Source organism: Triplophysa rosa, linkage group LG13 (assembly GCF_024868665.1).
Source record: "Triplophysa rosa linkage group LG13, Trosa_1v2, whole genome shotgun sequence".
Lineage (NCBI taxonomy): Eukaryota > Metazoa > Chordata > Actinopteri > Cypriniformes > Nemacheilidae > Triplophysa > Triplophysa rosa.
In genome coordinates this window covers 12,021,089-12,047,967 of record NC_079902.1, presented here as the reverse complement: position 1 = coordinate 12,047,967, position 26,879 = coordinate 12,021,089, and the positions used below count along the sequence as shown (strand labels likewise).

General features: G+C 38.3%; 1 protein-coding gene across 4 annotated transcripts in view; it reads left to right on the top strand.

Annotated features, from left to right (window-relative positions):
- fgf13a (fibroblast growth factor 13a) overlaps positions 1-26,190 on the top strand; it is a 190,636-nt gene extending 164,446 nt beyond the window's left edge. For all 4 annotated transcript variants that reach the window (XM_057348894.1, XM_057348897.1, XM_057348895.1 and 1 more), the window contains 4 exons: positions 1,269-1,379; positions 9,277-9,380; positions 20,331-20,529; positions 24,418-26,190. In XM_057348894.1, coding sequence (XP_057204877.1) covers positions 1,269-1,379; positions 9,277-9,380; positions 20,331-20,529; positions 24,418-24,554 — 551 coding nt within the window. In that variant the 3' untranslated portion in view covers positions 24,555-26,190. The remainder of the gene's footprint in view (positions 1-1,268; positions 1,380-9,276; positions 9,381-20,330; positions 20,530-24,417) is intronic.
- Positions 26,191-26,879: the final 689 nt, after the last annotated feature.

Sequence of the window (26,879 nt, the reverse complement as noted above, 5' to 3'; positions counted from 1 at the left end):
TACAAGTTTTTTTGGCACGAGTCCCCATGAGTTGGTGTGCATTCAGGTTTAGGTCTCCACCGGATATACAAACATGAACACACACACACACACGTTGGGTTTCCATGTTTTATGGGGACATTCCATAGACACAATGGTTTTTATACGGTACAAACTGTATATCATATTCCCTAACCCACCACCTAACCCTAAAGATCACACACAATTTTCTGCTCTTTTAGATTTTCACAAAAGTGAATTATATATGATTTATAAGCTCGTTTCCTCATGGGGACCAAAAAATGTCCCCACAAGGGCAAGGATTTTGTATATTGCCATCTTTGTGGGGACATTTTGTCCCCATACCGTAGGGTTTACCCTTCCCACACACACATGCATCAGCATACAGCATACATCAACTTTGTTCAGTACAACGATCACCCTGCCTCCCTCCCTAGAGCATCTTACACAACCCTTACATGACACCTAAATTAAAGTGTGGAAGTTTGAGTTGCTGTGGATTCTAACTTCATTACATTCTCATGTCAGTACATGCACACAGTAATACATGGAGAAGCACATGATTTGTGTGGCAGAAATATGCACATTTCCATTTGGCATGTTGTATGCTGCTTGTTTCTTTAAATTAAATTATCTGCACATTTATAACCTTATGCAGCCAGACAAAGAACGCTTTTCCACAATCGAGCCGAATCGTTCTCGTTGCTTAGTCGTTCCACTCCGTGCCGATCCATGCCAGCTGAATTGTTCAAATTGATTTACTAGTAAAATACTAGCATTTTGTGTTCTTATGACTGTAATTTAAATTAGATGTAACCTAATAACCACACATTATTTAATATCCTATGATAAATGAAAGTTAATCAGTGCTAATAATACGATTCACCAACTCACTAAGCCTTATTAACCACAGATCTGCTGATGAAATCTCGTATTTTGTTTTTGATGCTGTGTTCTATTCCGTAGATGCACGTTTTAGTTACAGTAATGCAACCCAAACCCAAAATGTAGCTCTGTGCACATATTTTGTGTGAACTTATATAGGCAGCAGACTGCCAATTGCAGCTGTCACATATTTTTTTCCGTTCTCACATGTTTTTTCCAGTTTCTGCCATTGTAGTCTGATCTCTTGTTTTGTAATGGAGACTCAAATCTGTAGACCGTGGAGAGCTCTGCTAAGCCAGAAGCTTTAAAGCCTCTAACACTGTCACTGTGGCAATGCCTTTTTAACCTGTCTCTCTCTTCACCTTCTGTCTCGCCCTCTGCAGAGCCACAGCTGAAGGGGATTGTGACGAAGCTGTACAGTCGACAGGGCTTTCATTTGCAGCTCCAAGCAGATGGTACCATTGATGGCACCAAAGAGGAGGACAGTGGTTTCGGTAAGTATACTGGAGTCTTGCTCCACATTTCTCAAAATTAAAAAAAGGGGAAGAAACAGTAAAAAACCCCAGAACTTAACAGTTTCAATATCTGATCATTATTTGTGATGCACACAGTAGCACCATTCTGATGCTGTTTACATGTCAGTGATTGTATCTTAGCCTTTACTTTATTAACAAAATAAAAGTAAAGTCTAGGCTTCCATTAGAAGATACATTTTTGTCTTCTTAAAATATATACCTGTATATAGTTTACCCGAAAATAAAAAATCTGTTATCATGTACTCACCCTCTTGTCATTCAAATCCTGTATATGACGCTTTCTTCTGTGGAACACAAAAGAAGATATTTTGAGAAATGTCTCACTGATTTTGTGTCCAAACAATGGAAGTAGATGGGGCCGGTGTTGTTTGGTTACAAACGTTTTTCAAAATATCTTTTTTGTGTTTTGCAGAAGAAAGTCATACAGGTTTGAAATGTCATGATTGTGAGTAAACAATAAAATACCTTTCATTTTGGGTAAACTATCGCTGTTACTTTAAAAAATGCAAAAAGGGACTTGAGGCTGTTTCAAATTTCCCATCATGTCTAAAATTTGCCTTCAGTAGCAACTACAGTATATTTGCAACGTTACACAGCCTTTCCTAGTTTATTCCTAATTTATATGTAAAATTCAAGGAATAGATGTAAATCTTCTATGTTGCTCATACTGTACAGTATGTCTACACTTTTTCCGCAGCTACTAACTCTATTTCTGCTTGTAAACATACCTTAGACACAAAGTCTCTCGTCTTTGGATAAAAGTGTCTGCTAAATTAATAAACAAAAATGCTACCGTATAATTCTAGATAACTTGACTTTAGTTTTCATATTTTAATACCTTTTGTCATATTACTTCAGAAATGTCAAGCGGCACACAAAGTACAAGAGAAATCTTTTAGGCAAAACTTGACCGAAAACTATTTCGTGTCATTAGCTTTTGAAGTCATCTTGCTATGAATTATTTAGTCTGTAGGCAAGTGTGGTGTCACCCAGTCAGTGTCTGAGCTATACTGTGCCTATGAGTGGTGATGGAGCCGGCTGGCTGGTTGGCAGGGCTCTAATTTAATATGTGCTATATCTCACTGATGCTAAGTGCCTGTGGCATTCTGAGGCCTGTAAATGAGCTTGAATCTATTCAATTAGTCATTGGGTGAAGATGATGCTTATATCAAAGAAATGAACACGATCTGTGAGCTGAACATGTTGGGATCCAAGTCATTTGGAATTTGTATCACTCAAGTCTCTAAATCCAGGATAGGGACATCAGACAAGCTCATTAAGATAATCATATTTTTGTAACTATGTACTGTAGACAATGTATAACTTAATAACTAAATCTGTATATATATTTGTATATTTGTGATAGTTCGCCATTACCTCTCTTATTGTTGCCTTGTTTATTGTCCTATTTTGTTACATTGCCGTATAGCTTCCCTGTGTGATTGACTGCAAGGCTGAATTGGTTATATAGGAGTGAGGTTACATAATAGCTGACCTGCTTTTCCCACCTCACTCCCTTATTTTGTTGAGAGAATGAGAAGCTGTTGCTGGAGAGGAGAAGTGGGAAAACAGGGAGCTTCTATCTCTCACACTGCAAAAATAGAATTGTTAGGAGCGTGGTGCCCTTGTCTCCATAGCAACGGCAGTGCAGTCCTCTTGGCTCTAGGTTTGTGTGTGTGTTAGGGATGAGGGTCTGCACTCTTTACTCTCTAGATGTTTGTGGCTTATCTCATCAGTGTTAGTGCACATTAAATGCTGCTCACTTCACTTGTGATTGTGTGCTGTGCATTGTTACAGCATGTTGCATTATATCAATGACTACGTTTACATGCACTCTCATAATGCGATTATAAGAAGATTTTGGTAATACTGCAATTACACTTTACCTCATGTAAACGCAATCATTTGATTTAAATAATGTGATTAAGCTCATAATAATCGAAGTAACATACGTATATGGTTTTAATCGCAATATGAAGGCATGTAAACACCTTAATCGTATTTATGCTGCTCTGATCAAGGTGCGCATGTGCATATGTCACGCACCTTAAGCGCAAATTCATGGTAAACATGACAGTTTGAAGTTTTACCGTCAACACAACTTGCTGTCAGCAGTCTCTGCTCCTTACCTTTATACAGAAACAGCGCGAACGCAATGACAACATACATCACCGTTGCGGAGACATTTTCCATCATATTTCTATATTCATGATGGCGCCGAATAACCATAAAATACATCCACATAACGGTGTTTTACATTCGACGCGAATATATTACAACGATAGCCAGTAACACACACCTACTGTATCTAAGATCATCGTTTGTGCTGTGTATTATAGCAAATAATCAGACTAATAAAACTTCCATGTAAACGGGAGCAAAGAGGTGTCATCATGTCACGTAAACATGTTATTGCGATAAAGTCCTTACTCTGATTATTGGAAATAATCGCATTATTGATGCGCATGTAAACGTAGTCATTGTTTCCCTTGAATGATGATAGGCTATTAGTGCAGTTTTTTAGTGCGCTGATAACAAAGAACAAATTGCTAATTTTGTTTGCCTGGGTTAGGCACATCCTCCTTGTAAAGTAAATTAAAAAGTAAAAGTCTGCTTTATTGTCAATTCTGTATTGTCAATGTACAGTACATACATATGGAGGATTGAAATTGCGTTACTCTCAGACCCATGGTGCATACAAATAACACTACACAGAATTAAAATATATATAAAAATACCGATAAATACAGATTATTATATATATGTAAAATACAACTTGTAACATATGCATACTGAGTTTTTGTTAAAGGGGAACTCCGCAGAAAAATGAAAATTCTGCTATGAATTACTCACCCTCAAGTTTTTCGGCTGAGTTCCCCTTTAACTGATAGATTTATATTAATATTTAGTCTAGTGTTTATTTACATAAAGTGATACAATACAGATACTTGAATCACTTAGGTATTGATTTCATTTATATTCCCTCTGTCAATGCCTGAAGACTTAACAGACAAATCTTTCAATGCAAAAATCTATAATTGATTGTTTTATTGTATTGTATTATTCTAGCAGATGGAATGACATTTAAAGATAAAGACCTTATTGAAAATCAGCCTTTTCATCTTTCAAGTTCGACTGCGATGAGCTCTTGCAGGAACCAACAAAAGCTCATTCTGGGCAGTAAATGTCAGGTGTGCCTGCTCTATTGGATTATGTCTCTTTGCGCAGAGTTTTAGAGCCTAATTTAATTCCTAATCAATGTGGCTTGGCAGGAGGCCTTTTCTCCGTCAACATCAGGTTTTATCTTTGCTAACTCGTCCTCTGTCTATAAAGCGGTCTGGTGTGTTTTCAGTCGCAATATTTGTCTTTTCTTAAAATCTTATGTCCAAATACATTAAACCAAAAGTCTACCATCAAAAAGAAATGCAGCCTGAAGTAGAACATTTGAGAACATTTAGCCATTATTGAATACAATGGTTTGTATTTATGGATTTCTTTCCTAGTCCAGCTCGGCAGATAGAGTATGGCATATGTAACATGCATGGGTTTGATTCAAAGATAATTCATGTACAGTACAAATAAAAAATAAATAAAGGGATACTCCCACCAAAAATGAAAATTTTATGATGAATTACACCCCCTCCCCCCCAATTGTTCCTAACCTGTTTAAAATTCGTTGTTCTGTTGAACACAAAGGAAGATATTTGGAAAAATATTAGCAACTGATATTTCTGGGACATCATTGACTACCATAGTAGGAAAAAAATTTGTAGTCAAAGGTGCCCTAGAACTGAAATCTTCCAAATATCTAATTTGGCGTTCAACAGAACAAAAATACAAAAAAAAATCCTACTATGGTAGTCAATGATGTCAGTTGCTAACATTCTTCCAAATATCTTTCTTTGTGTTCATCAGAGCAAAGAAATGTATGCAGGTTTGGAACAATTTGAAGGTGAGTAAATGATGACAGAATTTACATTTTTGGGTGGACCTGAATGCACTTACAGAAAAGTCAAATACATACATTTACATTTATGCATTTTGGAAGACGCTTTTATCCAAGTGCATTCAAGCTGTACATTGGATCAGCTAAATTCAAAACCACAACCCTTTGTGCTTGCTAACACAATGCTCTACCAGTCAAGCAACAGGAACACTAAATACATAAATGTGACAGATTAATTTTGATGAGTAAATTCTGAGTTGGGTTCTGCTTTGATGGATGGATGTGTTATAGTGTCCTCTTTGCAGCAGTGATTATCTTGGCCTCTTGATCTTCGCAGATCTCTCTGATTCTGTGCTCAGGTGCTCTTTTAGGTGTGAGTAATTGAGTTTGCTCACAACCCCTGCCGGCCAAGCCCTGGTAATCCCTCTGAAATAAGGTCCACCGTAACTGTCTGTCTGTCTATTTATGCATGCCGCCCACAGATCTATATAAATGACTGGATTGTGCCAAGAACGCAAAACCAACGGCAGGAGGTTTTTAGTTCATGTGTGTTTAAATTAATTGTTACTTCTGATGTTTTTTCCAATGTTTATGTTTATATTGGGCAGAATGGTGACGTATAGAAATCAATGTATAGAAGGTGAGCGTGTATTGCACACTGTTGTAATGGCACATGTGTAAATGTTTAGAAATAAAGCTTCATGAATTAAATAACATATACAGCCTGTATTTATCTGTATTTAGAATTCAGAATAAGCACATTTGTCATATGTTGAGGTGTCTCGTTAATCTGCTGATCTGATATGTACGCTACTGTAATGAAAAAAATGAATGTAACTCACTCTATATCTAATAATACGGGAAAATTCCCGACTTTAAATAACTAAAGGGGTCATATGGTGCGAATACGTGTTTTTCTGTGTCTTTAGTGTGTTACAAGTTGGCCATGCATGTATTAGACACGTCAAATTGCAAAAATGTAAGTGTCGGAACAAAAGATGCATTCTATCTAAAAGCGTTACAGAGGCGTCACATTTCCGTCACACGCTTGCAGTATTCGACCAATCACTAGGCACTGGTTAACTGGCCAATCATAGCACACCTCGCTTTTCAGAGCGATGAGCTTTGTTAAAAATCTGCGCGTTTCAGAGAGGCGGGGCAAAGAGGAGATACAAACATGCACGGTATGTGGAAAATACAGCGTTTTTGAACCTTAAATCGTGTATACACATTGCATTACATATAAAACAAACGATAATATTCGTTTTAGCCGTGTCATATGACCCCTTTAACCATTTACATGCTTAAGACATATGTGTTGTAAGAATGTGAGACTTTAAATATAAAAACGGGGACTTGTAAGTTACTGTTTTATCATAAATATGTGATAACTTCCTATTAATTTAAAAGACTGTTCGGGCATACCAACATGGCGGCGCGGTAGCTTCAGTGTAATGACGTCACGAGCGATCCAGTCATTTATTTAGATCAGTGGTGCCGCCACGTGCGTGTGTATGCCACATAAACAGAGCTATTAAAAAGTGTTGTATTACTAACGTTAATATAAACTACCTACATTTTGTGCCTAAAAACCCTTAATATCAGTTCTGAGTCGTTTTCCTTATTCATTGACAGTAAAGCACAGAGCAGGAGGGGGGCAGGAGAATCTCTGCAGGTGGACCAGGCAGGTGTCCGATGGTTTCAGAGAAGAGGAAGTGCCTTGATGTGAGATTAGAGAGGGTCGAGACAAACACTCTGGACTTCAGTGTAAAATAGTAATGCTGCCGCTGACTGTGTATAGAACAAGAAATGTATACCTACTGTATCATGATTAATGGGCTACTGTTTATGTTCTCTCTGGAGAGCATGGTAGCAAAGAGTTAAAGGGATAGTTAACTGAAAAAGTGGAAAATAGGTCAGGTTACCCTAGTGTCATTCCAATCCCGCATGACTTCTGTGTGGAGCAATGCATAAAACAGGTTACTTTAACAGCTGTCCAGGGTCCTCAGTCAATTCTATTGTGTGAGAAAATATTAACATTGTGATAAATAGCTTATTTAGTGCTTCGTGCAATGAAAACATAAGTGTGAGATTAGAGTGAATATTAAAAACAAAATGTACATTTTTGGGTGAACTGAGAGACCCATTTGTACTTTGATAATCACATATGATAATGTTATGTAAAGGCTGTGTCAAAAAACTCTAAAAAGAAGAAACAGAAACCTAGCCTAACAGCCTAGAAGAAAGTTTGTTTCGTTCTTGTTTTTATAATCAAGCAAAGTTACGTAACCAGAGAAATGGCTCACGCTTTTTTCTATCAAGAAGCTTGTGCTTTTTTTCCAAAGCTTATGTTTCTCAGATACTCTCCGAGTCAGGGCTGGTTGGCTGGCTGCTTCACTCTCATACTGGCAGAAAGAGGCTGTGCGGATGAGAGAGATTGTCAGCTTTATGGCTTAGGCTACGTGGTGACAGGGGGACAAAGGTGTGAGGCGAGTTGGCACCGCCAGTGGAAGCAAGCAGACAGAGCCCTGCACAACTCACTAACTCTGTTCAATAGAGAGAGAGAACGTGTGAAAGAGATGGAGAAAAGAGTGTGAAACAGACAGAGAGAGAGAGAGAGTGTGTGTGTATTTGTGTGTGAAAGAAAGAGAAACTACGTTAAAGAGGCGACAGTACTGAAACAGCGGCAGAGTTTAAACACTATTTGAAGGGAGGTGAAATCCTGCGCCATATAGATACACATGAATACAAGTATGTAAGATTAATGTGCCCTGAATATTTGCTGGACAGTATATACTTGGAAATATGTCTGTGCCAGAGTTGATGATGAATTAAACAATTTCAATGAAGAAACAAAGTCAAAAAGTTCGAGAGGACATTTCACCAGTATGGTATTCTAAAGAAATTGTTTGCATCTTTTATTCCAAATGTAATTTTCTCCACTTTTGAAATGATTACACTGATGTAACCAAGGCCACATGAGTGAGGACAAATAATGCCACCCAATCATATAATAGCCCAACATGTGTCATCCGATCCAATTTCTGTTATATTAAAGCTACATTATTTTTCACTAAATATTTCGTTTTCCCTGAAAATACAGTACAGAAATGACTCATGTTATGCCGCTCAGCCGTAATTTTCTGATTCTGGCAAGATGATACGAGTGAGAAACATAAGCAGGCCTTCAAGCTGCTTTCATTGTCATGAGCGTTGCCAAAGTAGTCACATCCCACTCAATTATAGTTTCCATCAAACTGAAAACTACAAATGAACTCGACACAAGCTCAGAGCCATGTTAACCCTTTCTTTGCATGAATTATTTACATTTACATTTAGTCAATTATCACAACCTGAAGTACGTTTTTCCTATGTCTTTTTTATTGCTCTTAGGGCATGAAAAACATTTGAACTTTATTTGTGGCCGATGTGTGGTGTTGATGTGCAAATGCCCTCAAAACCATAAATACACATAAAAACGATTTTTTGAATAACTGTTGAATAACAGTTATTATGTGTTTTTAGTTTTATTTAGTTTTAGTTTTCAATGTTAATTTTAGTTACATTTTAGGACTTGTGTTATGCTTTTGTCATTTTATTACTTATTTTTTTTATGTTTCTTTATATGGTTTATATATATATTATTTTTGTTTATTATTATAATTTTCGTGCCTTATTTCAGTTTATTTCTGATGCAACTTTTTAATTTTTTGTTTAGTTTAAGTTTTTCCAATAATTTCAGGCCAATATTTGATTTGATTTCAATGAACAGAAACATTTTCAGAGTTTTATTTTTAGTAAGCTGAAATAACCTTGCTGTCTCTGTAGTGACCTCTATGTGCGAAAGGGTTGGACATTCATCACACATTTTTGGAAATGTGACTGACTTTCCTTTTGTTTTCCACACAGCCATGTTCAACCTCATCCCAGTGGGTCTGCGGGTGGTGGCCATCCAGGGGGTTCAGACCAAACTTTATCTGGCCATGAACAGCGAGGGCTACCTTTATACATCAGTAAGTAACAGCAATTTACTATGAAAGACATTCCTGTATGTGTGTTTCATCTATTCAGCTGTTTTGAAATCAAGCCATGTCGTTTTTGTCTAGACAAACGCCTGAGCTGCAGTAATTAACACGCACACCACTAGCACAACATGTGACTGCACACACGCACGCACACACACCGGCCAAATCATGATATCAGATGCTCTGCATGCAAAAACCTCAATGGTCACAGTGCATTCATGATCTGAACATCTTACTTCGAAAACGATGCCTCAAACCCAAGAGCATCCCACTATATCACAGACATTTCGGCGATTCAACCACATAAACAGCGGATGATGCCTCTGTGAGTTACTTGCACACCCTCTCTCCATATGGCGTGCTGTCAGAAAATGAGTTAAGTTACAGCTGTGATTGCATTTCCAGACAAACTTCACAACAAGATGTTGTCATAACCTCATCGTTTAGATTGTGCACAGCTCTGCTCATTAAGTGGCATGATTACGGGGTGGATGGTGCAGAGATGTTTGTTTACAGGCTGTGGTTGGGCCGCCCTTTGCCCCTCTCACCCCCTCACGGCCCTGACTTTCCGCCTTCCTGTACCAAACGAAATGGTGGCGCTCTGGCATTCGTCTTGGTTACTATGGTGATGCAGGCAATGCAGTATGTGGGTTGAGCAAATGCACACCAGTCCCAATCATTTTGTTCAGCTTCAGCAACAAATAGATAAGACTCTCTTTTTTTTTGCATATGCATATGTTGAAATACAGTATGTTTGTACATGCTGAAAATTGTAAATATTATGAATTAGGAGTGTGTTCTGTTGACAGACTAACTGCTAGATCAGTCTATCGTATTTGTTTGTTGAGTAAAAGTGCGTAATTGTCATTTTTACACGGTTTGTACTTGATTCAGATTGGTCGTGGCATTTTGCTGTCAACTGTTTTGTACAGTGAGTGACCACTAAACACAAAATTTTACTTTTGTCCTTGGAAACCATTGTCCTACACTATTGCTAGTTTCATGCTTCATTTATCGCTCTGCAGTCTCTTTCTTCTCGAGTAGTACTTAGTGACTTATAGTGACTTTATTGATTTATTTTGTAAGCAGCTGTGTAATAAGCAGGATAATGTATAATTACAGCCTGATGTTTCCGCAAAATAACTCCCTTCAGGATAATGCACGACCTGAATACAGAGGGGTTTTTGTAATAATGACCAGCTGACTGTGTTGTAGTGCCTTGCAATAAATGCTTTCTTTCAAATAGCAGGATTAGACGATATATGCAGCTATGCCGCACGCGTAAAAATGAGTAGTATTGAAAAGCAGCGGCATTAAGACACATAAAGCTATGAAATGTGCTGAACGGACAACTTGCTCTTCAACACTGATTGACTGCATACATGAATAATGCAGCAACCTATGTGCCAAACTCCTGCTGCAACACAAATGTCAGAATTTCATGTGGTTGACATTGCTGGAGACGGCATGGTGTGACAGGTGTGGGCGCAAACAAGCACATGTTAATCATAAATCAAGCACACACGCTCAATCATAAATCTGATGGAAATCTCCTCATGAATAATTATGGAATGATGGGAAAGGAGAATGTGTGTAATGAAACTTATGTTTGAGAATAAACAGTTTGCAAGATGAAGGGATAGTTTATGTGTGCAGTGTCCTTGCTGCGTTCTGGGAGACTACTGTCAGTCAAGGGGAGACAAGTGGAAGTTAAACAAGACAGCAGGATGCTATAATAAGCAGCTTTTATGCAAGATTTTTTTTTAGTTTATTTGCAAAAACAGATAGCTTTGTTTTAAAAAATGTTCAAAAGTCATGGTTTTTATTATGTTTTCGTGTTTTTATTGTGTTTTGTAGCTGTATGTTTTGAGTTATTGTTACTACAACCCAATTGTAGTTTGACTGATATTAATTGGAATGCACAATAGGAAGAGTTATTTGTTTTTGAAAATGAACTCTTCAATTCTAGATCAAGCTGTAATACATTTAGGAAATGTTTGTATTTATTAAATAATAAAGACTTATTGTAGGGTCACTTAGTTATGTAATGATAGCAATGTGCCGTGTGTCCAATTTTTAGCCAAACACATTCTGTGCTCCTGAGCCCACAAGGATTTTTTTATGTACATTTAAATTGGTTTTAATCAAATTTCTCACACAATTTACACAATCGAAAAATTAATAATTTTGGAAACCAAAAAAGCTCACGCTTCTTTAACACACACACTTAACACGCATACATACTGGTCAAAAGTTCACTTGATCCAAATATTTCTCATGGTCTTAAAAATCTTTTAATTTAAAGGCGTACAGTATGTTTCAATGTTTGAAATTACTTTGTAGACAAAAATATTACTGTTCCAACATATTAATTTCAAAAGTCCAACATAGATGAAAATTCCTTCAATATTGTTTAAAATGCTTCCCAGGTTGAGACCTCAGGAAGCCGCATGATAAAATGCCAAGTGTACAATTTTGCAAATTCAGTGAAAAGGTGACTACTTTGAAGATGCTAAAACATCTATAACATTGTTCATTTATTTTGGATGGTTTTCGTCACAACATAATTCCCACAGTTACAATTGTGCTATTCCATAGTTTTGTTGGATTTACTATTTTTCTAAAAACATTTGACTGTGAATGTCGGGGGAAAAAAACAAATTTTAGTGAGATTTCCGATAGGAATAGCAATGGAAAACACACACACACCTACTGTGCTACACACACACACACACACACACACTTGCTCACCAGCAGTTCTCTGTTCCCACTCAGTGACTTTAATAATGTGTGCCTCTGCGTCTGTAATTAAAACATATGTGCTGCAGCGCTCATTAAATTAAACCTCTGTTCTCCACAACAGTAACACAGTGTTACCGTGTGGCATAGTTGACGGTGGAAGGAAAGAGGCTATATTTAACTGTTACTCTGAGTGACAACAGCGAGGTTCCCTTCGTCTTAATGTAAACGCACACACAGCTGTAGATGCATCCTCTCGGCGGTATAATTGTCTGATGTCATAATTTTGCAATATATCGCCATACTATGTGCATAAAAGGCGTTTTAGATGGAGAGTTTTGGATGAATGGAGAGTGTGTCTGTGTTATGAAGAACAACGTAACTACGGCATACATATTAGGACATCGTCAGACCTCAGCGTCAGTACTCGGGTATCAGATTAAACGGCATCGCGCCTCAGACAAAAAGGCATCAGTTCTCAACAAAACAGCGTCGGGGCTAAGGTCTCGACCAATCAGGCAACAGGCAAAACGACCTCAGACTAAAAAGCATCAGCTCTCGCGCAACAAAGCATCAGGCGAAACGGCCTCAGACTGAAAAGCATCAGATGACTCTAGAAGTGGCCACGCCCCCCCTCCCGCATGACGTCAATGCCGCAAACCCTTTTTGAGCAGCACTTTTACGGCAGACAGACAGGTACACGCGAAAGGTAGGATGTCCACGAGTTTTTAATAGTTTTAATCGTTACACTTTATGTATTATATATATATAAAGTGTAACGATTAAAACTATTAAAAACTCGTGGACATCCTACCTTTCGCGTGTACCTGTCTGTCTGCCGTAAAAGTGCTGCTCAAAAAGGGTTTGCGGCATTGACGTCATGCGGGAGGGGGGGCGTGGCCACTTCTAGAGTCATCTGATGCCTTTCAGTCTGAGGCCGTTTCGCCTGATGCCTTGTTGCGCGAGAGCTGATGCTTTTTAGTCTGAGGCCGTTTTGCCTGTTGCCTGATTGGTCGAGACCTTAGCCCCGACGCTGTTTTGTTGAGAACTGATGCCTTTTTGTCTGAGGCGCGATGCCGTTTAATCTGATACCCGAGTACTGACGCTGAGGTCTGACGATGTCCTAATATGTATGCCGTACGTAACTCGTGATGAAACCATCCATTGCTTACAGTCGTGAAGAGCATTCAGGCAGTGTAAGTGGATGATGATTATGAGTGAAGGATGCTGTTCATCTGATTTGGCTGTACGTGCATGTGGGGGAGTGCGTTTGTGCATCTGTATGTGTGAGTTGTCACCGTAAACTGCATTCTGAAATCTTTTTATGTTTTCTGTGTGTGTGCTTCAGGGGTCTCTGGTCACCTTTATTGGCTCTTTTTGTTCGCTGCTACAGAGTCGCGGAACGCTGCGAGTATCAGCGTGCTGCTAACGCACAGCCAGCCAATCACAGCGCAGTGATGTTGGGAGTTCCCCAATCAATGAAAAGTAGGCAGTAATGACGTTTGAGGGATTTGAAGCTGGTTACTGTATTCCTGTTCGGGGAGTTTTGCTTGTCGTTTTCTTAATTGCTAATTTAGCTTTCTTGTACTTAATTTTAGTAGTTTTGTCTCGTTCTTTTCTCTGTCGTTATAAATGTACAATATCATATTTTGCCTTTTTTACTTAACTATCTCATTAAGTTTTCTTTTTAAGACAAATATATCATTTTATCTGCTTAAATAAGCAAGAACATTGAGTGCACTACATATGTTCTTTTGCAATCCGTTTATCTGTGTTTGCGCCAAGAAATATAAATAAATCCATGACTAAGTCCATGCATTCATCTATCAGTTTGACAATGAGTGGAAGAATCAATTAAATATATTTTCGTTTCTCTTCTCGGCATGATCTTTTTTATTTCCAAATCTAGCTAATATGCAACGCCATGTGCTGTAGTATCACCATACATTGTGCGTGTGTACGTGCTAAATAATAATACCTGATGATTTGATCTGTGAACACAACATGTTAAAACAACCATGGGGAAAGGAATGATTTAATCACATATTGCAAATGAAGAGCAGATCATGTAACAGCGAGTGCTCATTGGCACACACAGAATGAAGGCGACGTGCGGGCTGTCCCGTGAGCAGCTCTGTGGGTGTATTTGAAGTTGGAAATCAGTTTAGTGGTGGGTCATTAGAGGCGGGCAGAGACAGGCACATCAATATTAGAACCCCACAGAGTGTACAGACAGTGTAGCTTACTGCAGAGCCATAGCCGACAGTCTATAGAGCAAACATATTGGCAATATAATTTCTGTGCATCATTTTTTTTTACAAATATGTGCTGTTTGTGAGTGTGCAAAACAACAGAATTAAGCACGCAGAAATGCTTAAAGGGGCCATGCAACGGTGTTTCATGCATTCGGACTTATTTACAATGTTAAACAGACTGGCTTCTCATGCTTAATATGGTCAACTTGTCAAAAAACGAGTTGGACGTATGACGTAGTATTTCTGTGCTCGATACACCCCCCAGTGTTCGTATAGGTTTCGGAAAGTTTTTTTCAAACATGAAAATCCGTTTCGTAACAAAGTCCCTTATTGGGCAATTCTCCCAGAAAAGCACGCCACGGCAAGGCAAAAGAAAAAGCCCGCCCACGCGTCAACCGACGAGCGAGGAAGACCCACTTACCATCAAGATTGGCTGCGCTGTGGGCCTGCAGCTGCAGCTCGTTACTCTTGCCATAGCCAGAGAAGTTGAGGTGTGTTTGTTTGTTCACATTTTAGTGATGGATGTCATATAAACGGTGGATATAAAGCTGGATTTGGAGATCGTTTGAAACTGATATATGGCGCGGTCTCAGTGTTAAAAGATCCTGGACATGAACCGCATGCAGTAAGTCAAACTAAGTCATATGTCTGTGTTTTGTTGGCAATCGGCGCGTAAGTGCATAACGTTAACAACACGAACTTATAGTGAATCAATAGTTATGCAGGGATAATGTATTGCGATGATGTATTGTGTGCTCGTGATTTAGTTCCTCCCCCCGCACACCCCGAGGTGGTCGTATTTTTCCGTAAATAATCGTAATGCTGTATCTATCTTTTATAAATGTGATCAAACTAAATACTCTTCGAAGATACGAAGTATGTAATACTACTTTTTAGGTACTCAAGATTAATATGAGATTGGCAGAAACTGCGTGTGTTATGGCAGCTTTAATATACTCTAAGTAATATTATTTCTTAGGGTGGGTTTTCTTGGCTATATGCTTATGTACGTTCACATTTAAAACGCATTACAATATGTCCAAATAAAAATGTCATTTGGTCTTAAAATATACACTTTTTTAAAATTTATCATGGCATGATTGTAAGCTTCATATTCTTAAATTAAAATTTTACTTTGATTTTGGCATGCTGGTTTTCACCATTAAATATACTGTATATACTGTTTAACCTTAATTTTTGAGCATTCTATTGATTGCAAAATCAAGTTCAGAACATGAATGTTGAGAGTTTTAGCTTTCAAATGATGTGCAGTTTTTGATAGTTGATTGAATATAATGTAAATCAAAGTTAATAAAAAACGCATGTTAAGGGGATAAGATTCTGCACAATTTTATGTCACTTATCAAATAAATCACAGAGAAAACTAGACAATGTTATTTATATTATTTATGACATAGAATAGTGCATAATCTTATATATAAATAATATAAATGTATTGTTTGGCTCTATATTTGAAATTCTTTATTATAAATCAAAAATCGAACAAAACAGTAGTCCTGAGGTTGTCGTTTCTTGTTGCAGCAGTGCAGTTCACTCATTTCAGACATTTTAAGATTTGATTAAATTACATGGATGGTTGAGACAAAGGGAAGGATTAAGTGCAGGTAGACCTGGTTCAGAGAGCTCTCATGAAGCTGTGTTCTAGAGAGCAGCAAGAACCATTGAGTGGAATAGATTCTGTCAGCTTTCCCATTTAGTTCCTTTCCATAAATGAAATTGGAGTTGGTGAGTGGGAGAAAGAGAGAGTGGATAAAGTAATGAGATAGATGGAACGGGGAATATGGGCAAGTGGAGATATATCGAGACCATGAGAGGGAAACTTAGAGAGAAATGGAGATTATAGAGAGAGGAGAAAATAAATAAGGTCAGAGGTTGAAAAAGATAATAAAAGATGGGAAGATCTGGTGGAGGATGATTTACGAGAGAGAAACGCAATAGGGAAAAAAGCAGAACAGGGAAAATAAGGGTATATATTGGCTTGGGGGGAGTGCTCGGCTGATTGGAGAGAAACTATTTCCTGCTATCTACTTCCCCTAAACAGACCATATGAAGATCGTATGAAACTATGCTATCTATAGCTACTGTAGCAACATAAACACACATACACAGTGATGGTTCTCCATCAGGGAGGGGAAGCCCTTTGGGAGGAAGAAGAGGAGAACGGGAGGGGCAATGCGGGATTTCCCCTGGAAAAGATATTAGATACGAGCCAGTGAGCTGGCAACAGCGTGACTGCAGATTCCTGATATAATTAAACTTGGAGATAGAATCAATTCCAACAAAGCATTACAACACCTCAGTAGCTACTCTACACAGCCATTAGCTATTAAATCTCTGTCTGTTTTACATCACAATCATCTCACCTGACCAGGAAGCTTTGTTTCCCTGAGTGTGCCTATTTTGCGGAAATGTTATTTAAGAACCATTTCAAACCAGCAGAGTGTGTATAAAAAACGGAATAAAAACAACAAGCATCTAGTATGAATCACAGGGCACTTCATTGTTCAAAAAGACTGCTGGAGTAGAAACCACTGTCTACAGGGTGGCATGTAAATGGCTGGCACATCACTTTTCAGTTTCACTTCTTGTTCTCATCACGAGTGTAAATGTGTGCGTGGTAATTTGGTAAAACCGCCTCTGTTCTTTACAAGGCAGCAGGTGCCAAAATCTGCTGTATCTCCACGTAGGTATCTGTTCCCCGGCATTTTAAATGATACCACTGTTTGCTGCAATTTTCATCAGTGTTGGTGATAATATACAGACAATTAGGAAAATGTGTTTGCCATGCAGCGCTCATCTAACACGCGCCACCTGGAAGCCTTATTGCACTTTGAGATGTAACAGCATTGTTCTCTTTCACTCTGGCCACAGGGGTGACACAATAGACAAGTGCATTTTTTTTGTGGTGTTTCATGGTGTTTTTTGTCTTGGTCTGTTTTAAGTCCCTTTTGTGTGTTCAGTGAAAGGGTTCTGTGGCACATTGTTACACATTGTCATCGCAACTGTTGGGAGCCACAGGAGCATACCAGAACAGTACAAGTACAGACAAAATAGAAATGCCTCTGAAATCAAACCTCACTTCTCACTAAACCGTTATAATCAGTTGTATTAAAGGTAATGTGTTTAATTTTTTGGAGGATCTATTGACAGAAATGCAATATAATATACATAACAGTGTCTTCAGAGTTGTATTAAGACATTACATAATGAAGCGTTATGTTTTTATTACCTTAGAATGAGTTATTTCTATCTACATACACCGCAGGTGTCCTTGCATGGAATTCACCATGTTGTTTCTACAGTAGCCCTGAACGGACAAACTGCTCTACAGAGCGCGTTTCGTGAATATGTTATCTTCTTCGGCAAAGAAGCGAAAACACGACGACTTGGTGTCAGCCAGCATAGTGCATCGAAAGGGAGGGTGGAGTGAGCCATTGGTTCCAATTCCCAACCTCACCGCTAGATGCCGCTAAATTTCATACACTGGACCTTTAAACCATTGTCCTGTATTTGTGTTTTCTTGCAAAACCAATCTGAAAAAATTTGATGTGGAAACGGCACTTATTTGAAGCGAGATTTTGGACGAAGATTTGGCAGCTGATGCTGACTAAAACAGGTTTGTTTTCATGAGAAGTTGTTTTCACGATTTATTTCCTGTTATTGTAACATTAACAAAAGAACATGATTCATGATCATTTAAATCAGTTCTGCCAACTCATTGTTCAGTCACCAACCCTGTAAAGCATCCTATTAGCCTCATGAATTTAGCAGTTGCCAAGTGACACACATCATGCCCTCACACTCTCAACACCCTGCTCTTGTTTGTTTTTGTTTATGCTTTTAATATAGTCATCATTCATTATTTCCAGTAAGATAGGCTTTAGTACGGCGTAATGCATTTGTGATTCAATTGGCTGTAATTATTATGACCTTCAGTTGAGACATTAAGCGCTGTTTGTGGCAACAGAATAGCTGTATAAATGGCGTAACTTATACTTCATGGTAATCTGCTTAAATTGAGCAGATGCAGGAAGTCTGGATGTCTAAGAGTAAATGTTGTCTTCTGACTGGAACAGAATGGATGGATGAAATGAGATGCTGCCTTTCTATGAGTTCTCACATTGAGTGCGTCTCGTATTGGTGTCTCAGCCAAAATAATCATAGCTGACTGAAGTTGAGTCGGCCCATCTTGTGTAAATCGATTTCAGTGATGTTTTTCACAGCTGAGGTATCGATTGAAAACTCGTCCCTGGTTTTGGGATCTCACAGATTAAACTCTCGCGTTGAGCTGACCGCAGCAGACCCTCAAAGTGGCTTTCAATGCTGTCCAGTGTTTCCTGAACTCTCCGGGTGTTTACGAGATGTAGCTTGGCACCTGGTCGACAGCCTGTCCCAGAGGAGGTGCGATGTCACGGCTGCTCTGTGACATCATGAATGTTCCTGTTGGTATGAGTGTGTGCCCAGCGTCTGTGTGAGTCACTTGGTTGGTAAGGGACGACTCAGGTCTTTATGCCGAGCATGGGAGCACTCCCTTTGGCTTTAGGTTTGGGAAACAGACCACCCAGTGACGTGAGTGGAGGACCCTAAGCAGCGTATGGACATGAAGGGACGTTCTTGGCAGTTCTGTTGCAATAGCTGCATTTCTAATTGTTGTGATAATTCTAAATATGTATGAAATTTTTAATAAAAAAAACATCTGCTACAATGTAATATGTGTCTGTGGACAGGACAGGACTACCCAATGAGGTGCCATGAAATAACAACCAATCAAGTGTTTTATTGTGTTGCAATGTTCGTCAGGACATAAACTCATTTTTTATGGTAGAGATGTTTTTTATTCACGATGCTTTATTGCGTTGCGATTTTGACACACTTTGTGCATGTTCGTTATAAATATGCATGTGCAAACATTCTTATGTAATTCATGCAGGAAGCAGTATGAAATAGCACAATTTGCTGTGACTTCATGCACACTTTCCTCAATAAATCTCAGGAATTTCCTTTCAAGTGCATCAAGCTTTCAGAGTTAAAGTAATTATTTCCTTAGTGATCTGTAACAAGTGACACAAAGATTATTTACAGTTTCTTTCTTCCCTCGCTCAGACGAAAACACATCATTTGATTTACAGCTCTCTCTGGAATATTTCCACATCATTTGCTACGTTCAAAAAGTAAAGATTACAGCCACGGGACCCTGAGGTGCTGTAATCCATTTTACCGGAGTCGTTCTGTTACTGCAACAGCGGCCCGAAGGCTCAGTGTGGATATTAATCTAACCTCTTCTAATGACTTTCTGTTTGAATTTACTTCACTCCTACATTTAAAGAGATGGATACTGTAAAATCTTTATTTTAGGCAGGCGGATGAGTTGGACACCTGATTAGTTGTGGATTAATGTAATTTGCTGTTACTCCACGCACCGTCTCGCATGTACCCGCTTACATTGTTTGCAAAATCCTAATGAAGTACATAGTCAATAATAGTTCGAGCCTAGTGGGAGGCGAGCTTTAATAATGACTCAATGAAGTGCTCACACATTCAATACTGCCCGATCCATAGACCGAGCTGAAGAAAGATCCAAACCAGAACTCCATTAGCATGTTATGCAACTCCACACTAAAAATCGGCTTGGAAGTGCTAATGAGAGAATGTATGCGACAGACCAAGCGAGAAAAGGCAGTCAATATGAAATAGTGATTTTAGAAGGATGGATATGCAAAAAAAAAACATTTTGTACACTGGGACCAATTAAGAATGGTGAAATAATCACAAGTATTCGATATATCACCCAGACCTAGTATGCACTTTCAGTATCACTGCTATCAGCATAAGTGCACTTACTGTCTGCTGTGTATATGATGAAGCACATTTAATTTCTGACCAATCAAGTGTCCTCATCGTGCATCATCTCTCTCCTCTCCAGGAACACTTCACGCCGGAGTGCAAGTTTAAAGAGTCGGTGTTTGAGAACTACTATGTGACGTACTCCTCCATGATCTACAGACAGCAGCAGTCAGGCAGGGGCTGGTACCTGGGCCTGAATAAGGAAGGAGAGATCATGAAGGGCAATCACGTAAAAAAGAACAAGCCCGCTGCACACTTCCTTCCTAAGCCTTTGAAAGGTAAGGCAAATGAATTTCTGTGGCATTTTAATGCAGAATGTAATGCTCTTTTATTTTGTATTTTCGAAGGTTTTTAAAAATAGAATAATGATTCAGGGTTTCCACAGTCATTTTATGTCTGTGTCTAGAATATTAATTGAAATGGCTGAGAAACATTTTATGGGCTTGAATTAGCTCTTTGCGAGTGCAATCTCTGTAAAAGATTTTAATGTAAAAACATAATGGAAATTTATTGGTCAGAGGTTGTGGGTAGCCTGGTGATTAATCCACCGGACTGGAAATGACAAAAAGCCATCTCGTCGTGTTATTGTGCATGTTTTTATTGTCGAAATGAAATTCTATTAGATCCTTCTGAAAACTCCAAATAATGGGCTCTGGAACTGTGAGCACACAATCTGCTCCTTCATTGTCTCCAGAAAAAACTCTGTCTCTCCACCTGTGTTCAGTGTGATGCACTGTTTTCTCCGTGGGCCCTTTGGGAATGGCTGGTCCCAGAGTGTGCGCTGAAGTGGTGAGGTGTGGATAGAGCCGTGGAGTCCTTGAGGACGCCAGCGCAATCAGACACTTTAAGACATCGTCTGTTGCAGGAAGCTTCAGGATGATAAAACAGACTCGCTGTGCTTTTGACAGCTCACAGAGCAGAACTCTTCCATTTAGACCAATTCAACCATTCCAAAGCAGAAGATAACAGAAACTCATTCAATTGTGAAGTTCCTCATGGCTTTTATCTACAGGGAGCATACATTATGCATAAATATTACGCTTAAGCCTGGGAGTCAAATATGTGTCAGTTCAGAGGTAAACAGTGGTGTTATTGCTTTTAGATTTACTTTTAATGCACCGCTCCTCATTTAGTTAAGACACATAATTGGGATTTTTTTTAATGAGGATGAGATGGTTCTTCAGTCCATAAGATGCTCATCAAATTACACAAATGAGTGTTTGAACATAATGTCTGTTCAATTCAGCCACTTACAGAAATCAATAACACTTTTCATTCCTTACGCTGATTTTTTATTTGATGGTAATTAGAAAATTAGAACTGAGTGTTTTGCTTCCGAGAAACATTTTGTTCTCAGGGAAAATGTTTAAGCCGCTGCGTTTTCGCTTTCTAAAGATGCTTCGAGAGGATAATGATGAAAGCTGGTAATGTAATAAGGAGACAGTGGGAGTGTTGCGTCCAAACTGCATTCAGAGATTTACCGTTGTCAGTAGCCATTGCGCAAACATTTATTTTGGTAATATAAGTGACAAAATCACTTATGTTCGCTCTCAGAGAAAAGTTTTTAACTTGCTTCTCATATGAATTTATCTAAAATGTTTATACCTGTAGAGGGGTTTACTGGAGAAGAAAAAACACTAATTAGGAATTTAAGAAATACGATTTTTGTAGCATTCACAATCTTCTTAAATCACGCTTTACTGTGATTTAGCCAATTATATGTTCAAATGCATGAAAATCTTTCATGAAGAAATGCAAGACTTGTATCAGTCATGAGTCTCGCTGATTGAACTTTTCTGGAGAGTTGCATAATTTAAAGTGAGAGAGGGAACAAAAGGAAATGGAAGTTTGCTCGCTGGCTTATGAAGATTCTCGAATAGTAGTCCTATTAGGGAACTGTCTGTGAACACAGGTTCAGCTGCCAGCAGACACACATACTGTATACACTTACATTCAGCCTATAGGAGCTTACCCATTATTCCTATTTACCCACAGAGCCTGTGGACCCAATTATGCACAATTACTGTAATTGGACAAAAAACTTTCTGAAACATCATCGACAATTGTGGTCAACACCATTTATTGGCATATATTTTGTCACATTTGAAACACATTAGTACTGAAGACTGTAATGATGAGACGGTAGATGACAAATGCCTGAGAAAGAGCTCCACAGTCCGCAGCCTCTAGTCTCTGAGACTCCTGCGTTCCTCTAGCGAGAAGCTCGGTTGCACAACCAATATGTCACATATTGATTCTTCGAGCTTTCCACTTAAGTGCTGTATCGATCGCCTGTTGCAGACAAAAGAAGCTTTGTGTGAGGTTAAAGGAAGTCTTTGTAATGCTCAAAGTACAACATATTAATCATTAGGACGATGAGGCGTCGCATGGAATTTTAGCACATTGGCTGTCTAGTGGATTTCTGGAGTGATGATGTGAAAAGATCATTAGTGTTCCATTTGGTTCACATGTGCACAGGTGTAAAACAACTCTTACAATAATTTGCTATTGCAACTTTTACTATGCACCTAAATAGAATTTTTTTAAATAATTCATTCATTAGGTTTATTTTTTATTTCATTACAAGAATGTTTTAGTCTGCTGTGTCCAAATAAATTAGAAAATGGTCACAAAATATTAAGGCTGTGCATTTAATGCTGTGCGTTATGGAAAATTAACGTGATTAAAACTTTTAACGCATTTAACGCACCCGCCCCACCCCAGACGTAAGTAGGTCATCTTACATTTCATACAGTTGACTGGTGACAAATATGATGCTGGCACAACTTACTGTGTGTTACATACAGAATACGGCCAGAAAGTACCTAAAATTAAAGATATCTGTGCAAAAATTACCCTGAATGAGCTTTTGTCTCATATTTATTTAGTATTTAGCAATCACACAAGCGCAGCATCATAGCAGTGCTCTTTTTGTCGAGAAAACCACAAGTGCATGTCATGTTGATTTTATAAAACAGTTCATTAAATAAGAAATTAATTTTAAGATATATTTTATAGACAACATTGTTTGTTTTCCTAATTTTTCAACAAAAATATTACCTAGAAAGCATCTATTGGGTGAATCAATTAATCAGTGGCTCATTAATAAAGAGTCATTTACTGCATTCCTAAACAAGTTCAGTGAATCTAAGAATTAATGACATTTACTGCTACCTACTGGCAGTTTTTAATTCTTCAAAGAATTTTAACAGTATTAAAATAAAAAAGTTAAATAATAACAATACTAATAAATTGGTGATAGTTTGCCCCCCAAAAATTCTGCTTATTTACATTTACTTTCCCTTATGTCGTTTCAAACATGAATGACTATTTCTATGGGGAAAAAGGAAGATATTTCTTAAGAATGTTAGTAACCAAAGTGTTTTGATCTTTAATTATAATAATTCATGTTCAGCTTCTGAACATCTGAAGCTACTTTCTGTGTTGTCTTATTATGGCTTAAAATGATATTTTGACCCCAAATGTGATGTGTAATTATTTAAGTTGCAATTAATTAGATTAATTAATCGCAACATAATGTAATTAATTTGATAAAAAATTGTAATTGTTTTACAGCCCTACAAAATATATATAAATAATAAATATTTATTAAAAGCACATATAAATAGTGAATTCAGAAAAACTGAAAATAGTCTCTTAATTTTTTCTGCGACTGTATATAAAATTGTAACATTTATTTTTAATCGTAGGTAATTAAATTTGACCTATTCTATAGAATCACCCAAATGTGTTGCCTGAAGCCCTTGGATTAGGAATTAGTGATGTGTCTGTGTTGTCTATAGCAAGAGATAAATACAGTAGGTTGAAAAATCAGGTTTGCAAATTATAACTATTGGCTATATTTAAAAAAAAAACTGTAACAAAATGTATGATTTTTGTAAATACAGTAAATGAGCATTGGTTTTTTCTTAAAGTGACACTTCTGATACAAATTACATGGACTGCCTGCATCCTGAAGCGGACAAGCAAAGTGTACTTTCATCTTAACACTTCACCTTAATCACTGGCTTCCATTAAGTAAAGAGGCATATTTGCATCCAATTACCATTTTCAATTAACATCAAACAGAAAATGTGAGAAACTCTAACTAACCAAACACTTTCTCTCTCTCTCTCTCTCTCTCTCTCTCTGTTTGTGTTGTTCAGTGGCCATGTACAGGGAGCCCTCTCTGCACGACTTGACTGAGTTCTCGCGCTCTGGCAGCGGGACACCCACTAAAAGCCGGAGTGCCTCGGCTATGCTGAACGGAGGCAAAGCTGTGAGTCAGAACGAGTCGACGTAGCGCGGCTGTCCCGGCCCAACCTTACGCCTTCACCAAAACCTCGGAATGCTTGTGACTTCACACAGACTTCTCTCCAAAAGCTATCAGCGGTTCAGGACGACATAACATGAAACATTACATAACCACGTAACACTTTCCAAACTAGAGTGACATTCGATTGATCTTTACAGTCAGCTAATTTTGTTTTTTAGCTTTTTGTTCGTTTTTTTCATAGATCACCACCTATATTAGCCTTTTGCATACGAAACTCAAAAATTGTAGCCTTTAATACAATGGGACGGTTGGTTTTGGTTCCTCTCAGCTGTTGGGTTTAACTTCAGTCATCGAGATTCATTGACTAGGGTCCTGATCAACAAATGCGCTTGTTAAGAGTTCAGGGCAGTGAGTGAGGGTTTAGCTGCTTGGGTGCGGTGAAAATGAAGCACCCCTGTCCTCCATGCTTCCTGGGTGTGAAGTGATAGAGAAGCCCCCCATCCCTGGTGTGCGTGTGGGGGGGGGGGGGGGCTGGCGCTAACTCTCCTGCGTTCTAGTGCACTGGCTAAGAGGGCGTGCTCTCTAGCATGGGAATACAAAGCCTGCGTTCTGCTCACACGTAAAGAGACGTTGAACCTCTCGGAACAGAGAGGCCGTGGATCCGTCTTGCTTGCTAATTGTTTCAATTAGCCGTTGAGCTTTTCTTAATTCTTCCTCTTGTTCTTCCCTCATATCAGTGTTTTATAAAGTTCAAAGAGTGACTGGAGATCCAGCACACCAAAGACTGAACTGCGAGAGTTCCCTCGAGATGTCAAACCACACCAGTATGTAAACACGCATGACGGGAGGTGATCAACTGGTTTTTGTGTACATTTTGGATGGGCGAGGTTAAGGGTGGGTTAAAGGGGATGGGGGTGTCGTTATTTGAGGTAATGCATTAGCTGGTGTGATTTTGGATGTGAGAGGGCTGTTTAAAATCTTCCCTTCTGTATCTTTCGTGTCCTGTTGACTCGTAGTTCCTCTAGTCTGTGAGCGTGTTTTTTTGCCTTTCCCACCCATGTCCGCTCTCCTCTGGTCAAAGCTGGTCACTGTTAATGGAGATTTTTGAGACATGATGGTGAAGTCCCACCTGGACTCTTGTTTTTGTGTATCTATCCAAGTAACTTATGGTGGTGACGATTTTCTATTTAAACAAGCAAACATAAAAGATACTGTGGAATTTTAAGTTGATTGAAATTTGTTAAGCTATATGTCTAATTTGTAAAAGTGAAAAAGATCAAATACACACATAAAAAAACTCTTGTACAGGGCATGTACAAATCAGGTTGTGTACATTAAGGACTTTTTGTGGGCTGCAGTATATATTCTTTTCCTTTGGCAACATAACTTCATATGCTACGGGGGTCCTTCTCACTTCTTTTCCTTCTGGGTTATTTTCATGTTTTAGATGAACATACAGTATCTGTTGCATGGGAGACTGCAGGCAGGTGCGGAATAGAGCTGCATGATGTAGGTTATATGTATTATCTCCTCGTTGGATCATGTGTTCCAAACTACCAGGATTAAACTGTAAAACATATACTGTATGTACTGACAGTTGTTTCTTATTTGTTGTGTACTGTACATACAATGCACTGAATAAAATGTTTATATTAAGATCTACTTTTAAAAGGTGTCTGCATGCTTTATTTGTTCACTTTAGTCATTATCTTTTGCAGATATAGGCTACTTAAAAGTTCAAGAGTGTCCTTTATTTACAATACAATGATTTTATTTACAATTTACTTTTTTATTATTAAAACACTATCGTCCGTACAGATTAATTAGCTTAAACAAGTATATGTACATATTTGTAAAGCTATGAAAAAACAATGTTTGAGCATCCCTATGAGGACGAAACAGCAACATCAATGATTTCAATGATAGCACGTTTGAAGCAGGACCACTTGTTTGTCCAGTCACGGGCCAACAGGACATTTGGGAAAAATGAAACTGTCATTCTTTTTGCATATTATTGATTGATAACACACTTTTTGAGTCTTCCGAGTTCATTTCAATATCTTATTGCACAAATGTAAAATACTCATTGGACACACTGTTAAATACGGGCCATTCATTTTGTCTTTGCCAGTTCAGTTTGTTCTAATCTCTTTCATCTTCATTTACAATTTTGAAATTGGGAGATAAAATTAAATAACCGTTTTGCTCTAACAAAATCAGTTATTGAAGACATAAAGCCCTTTAAAAATTGAATGGTGCTATTTCAGTTGCTGTAATATCCACAACTGCAGTTATTTAGCTGTTTGTTTTTTCAAACTGAATACAAGTAAAACAGCACTTTACAGACCTCTG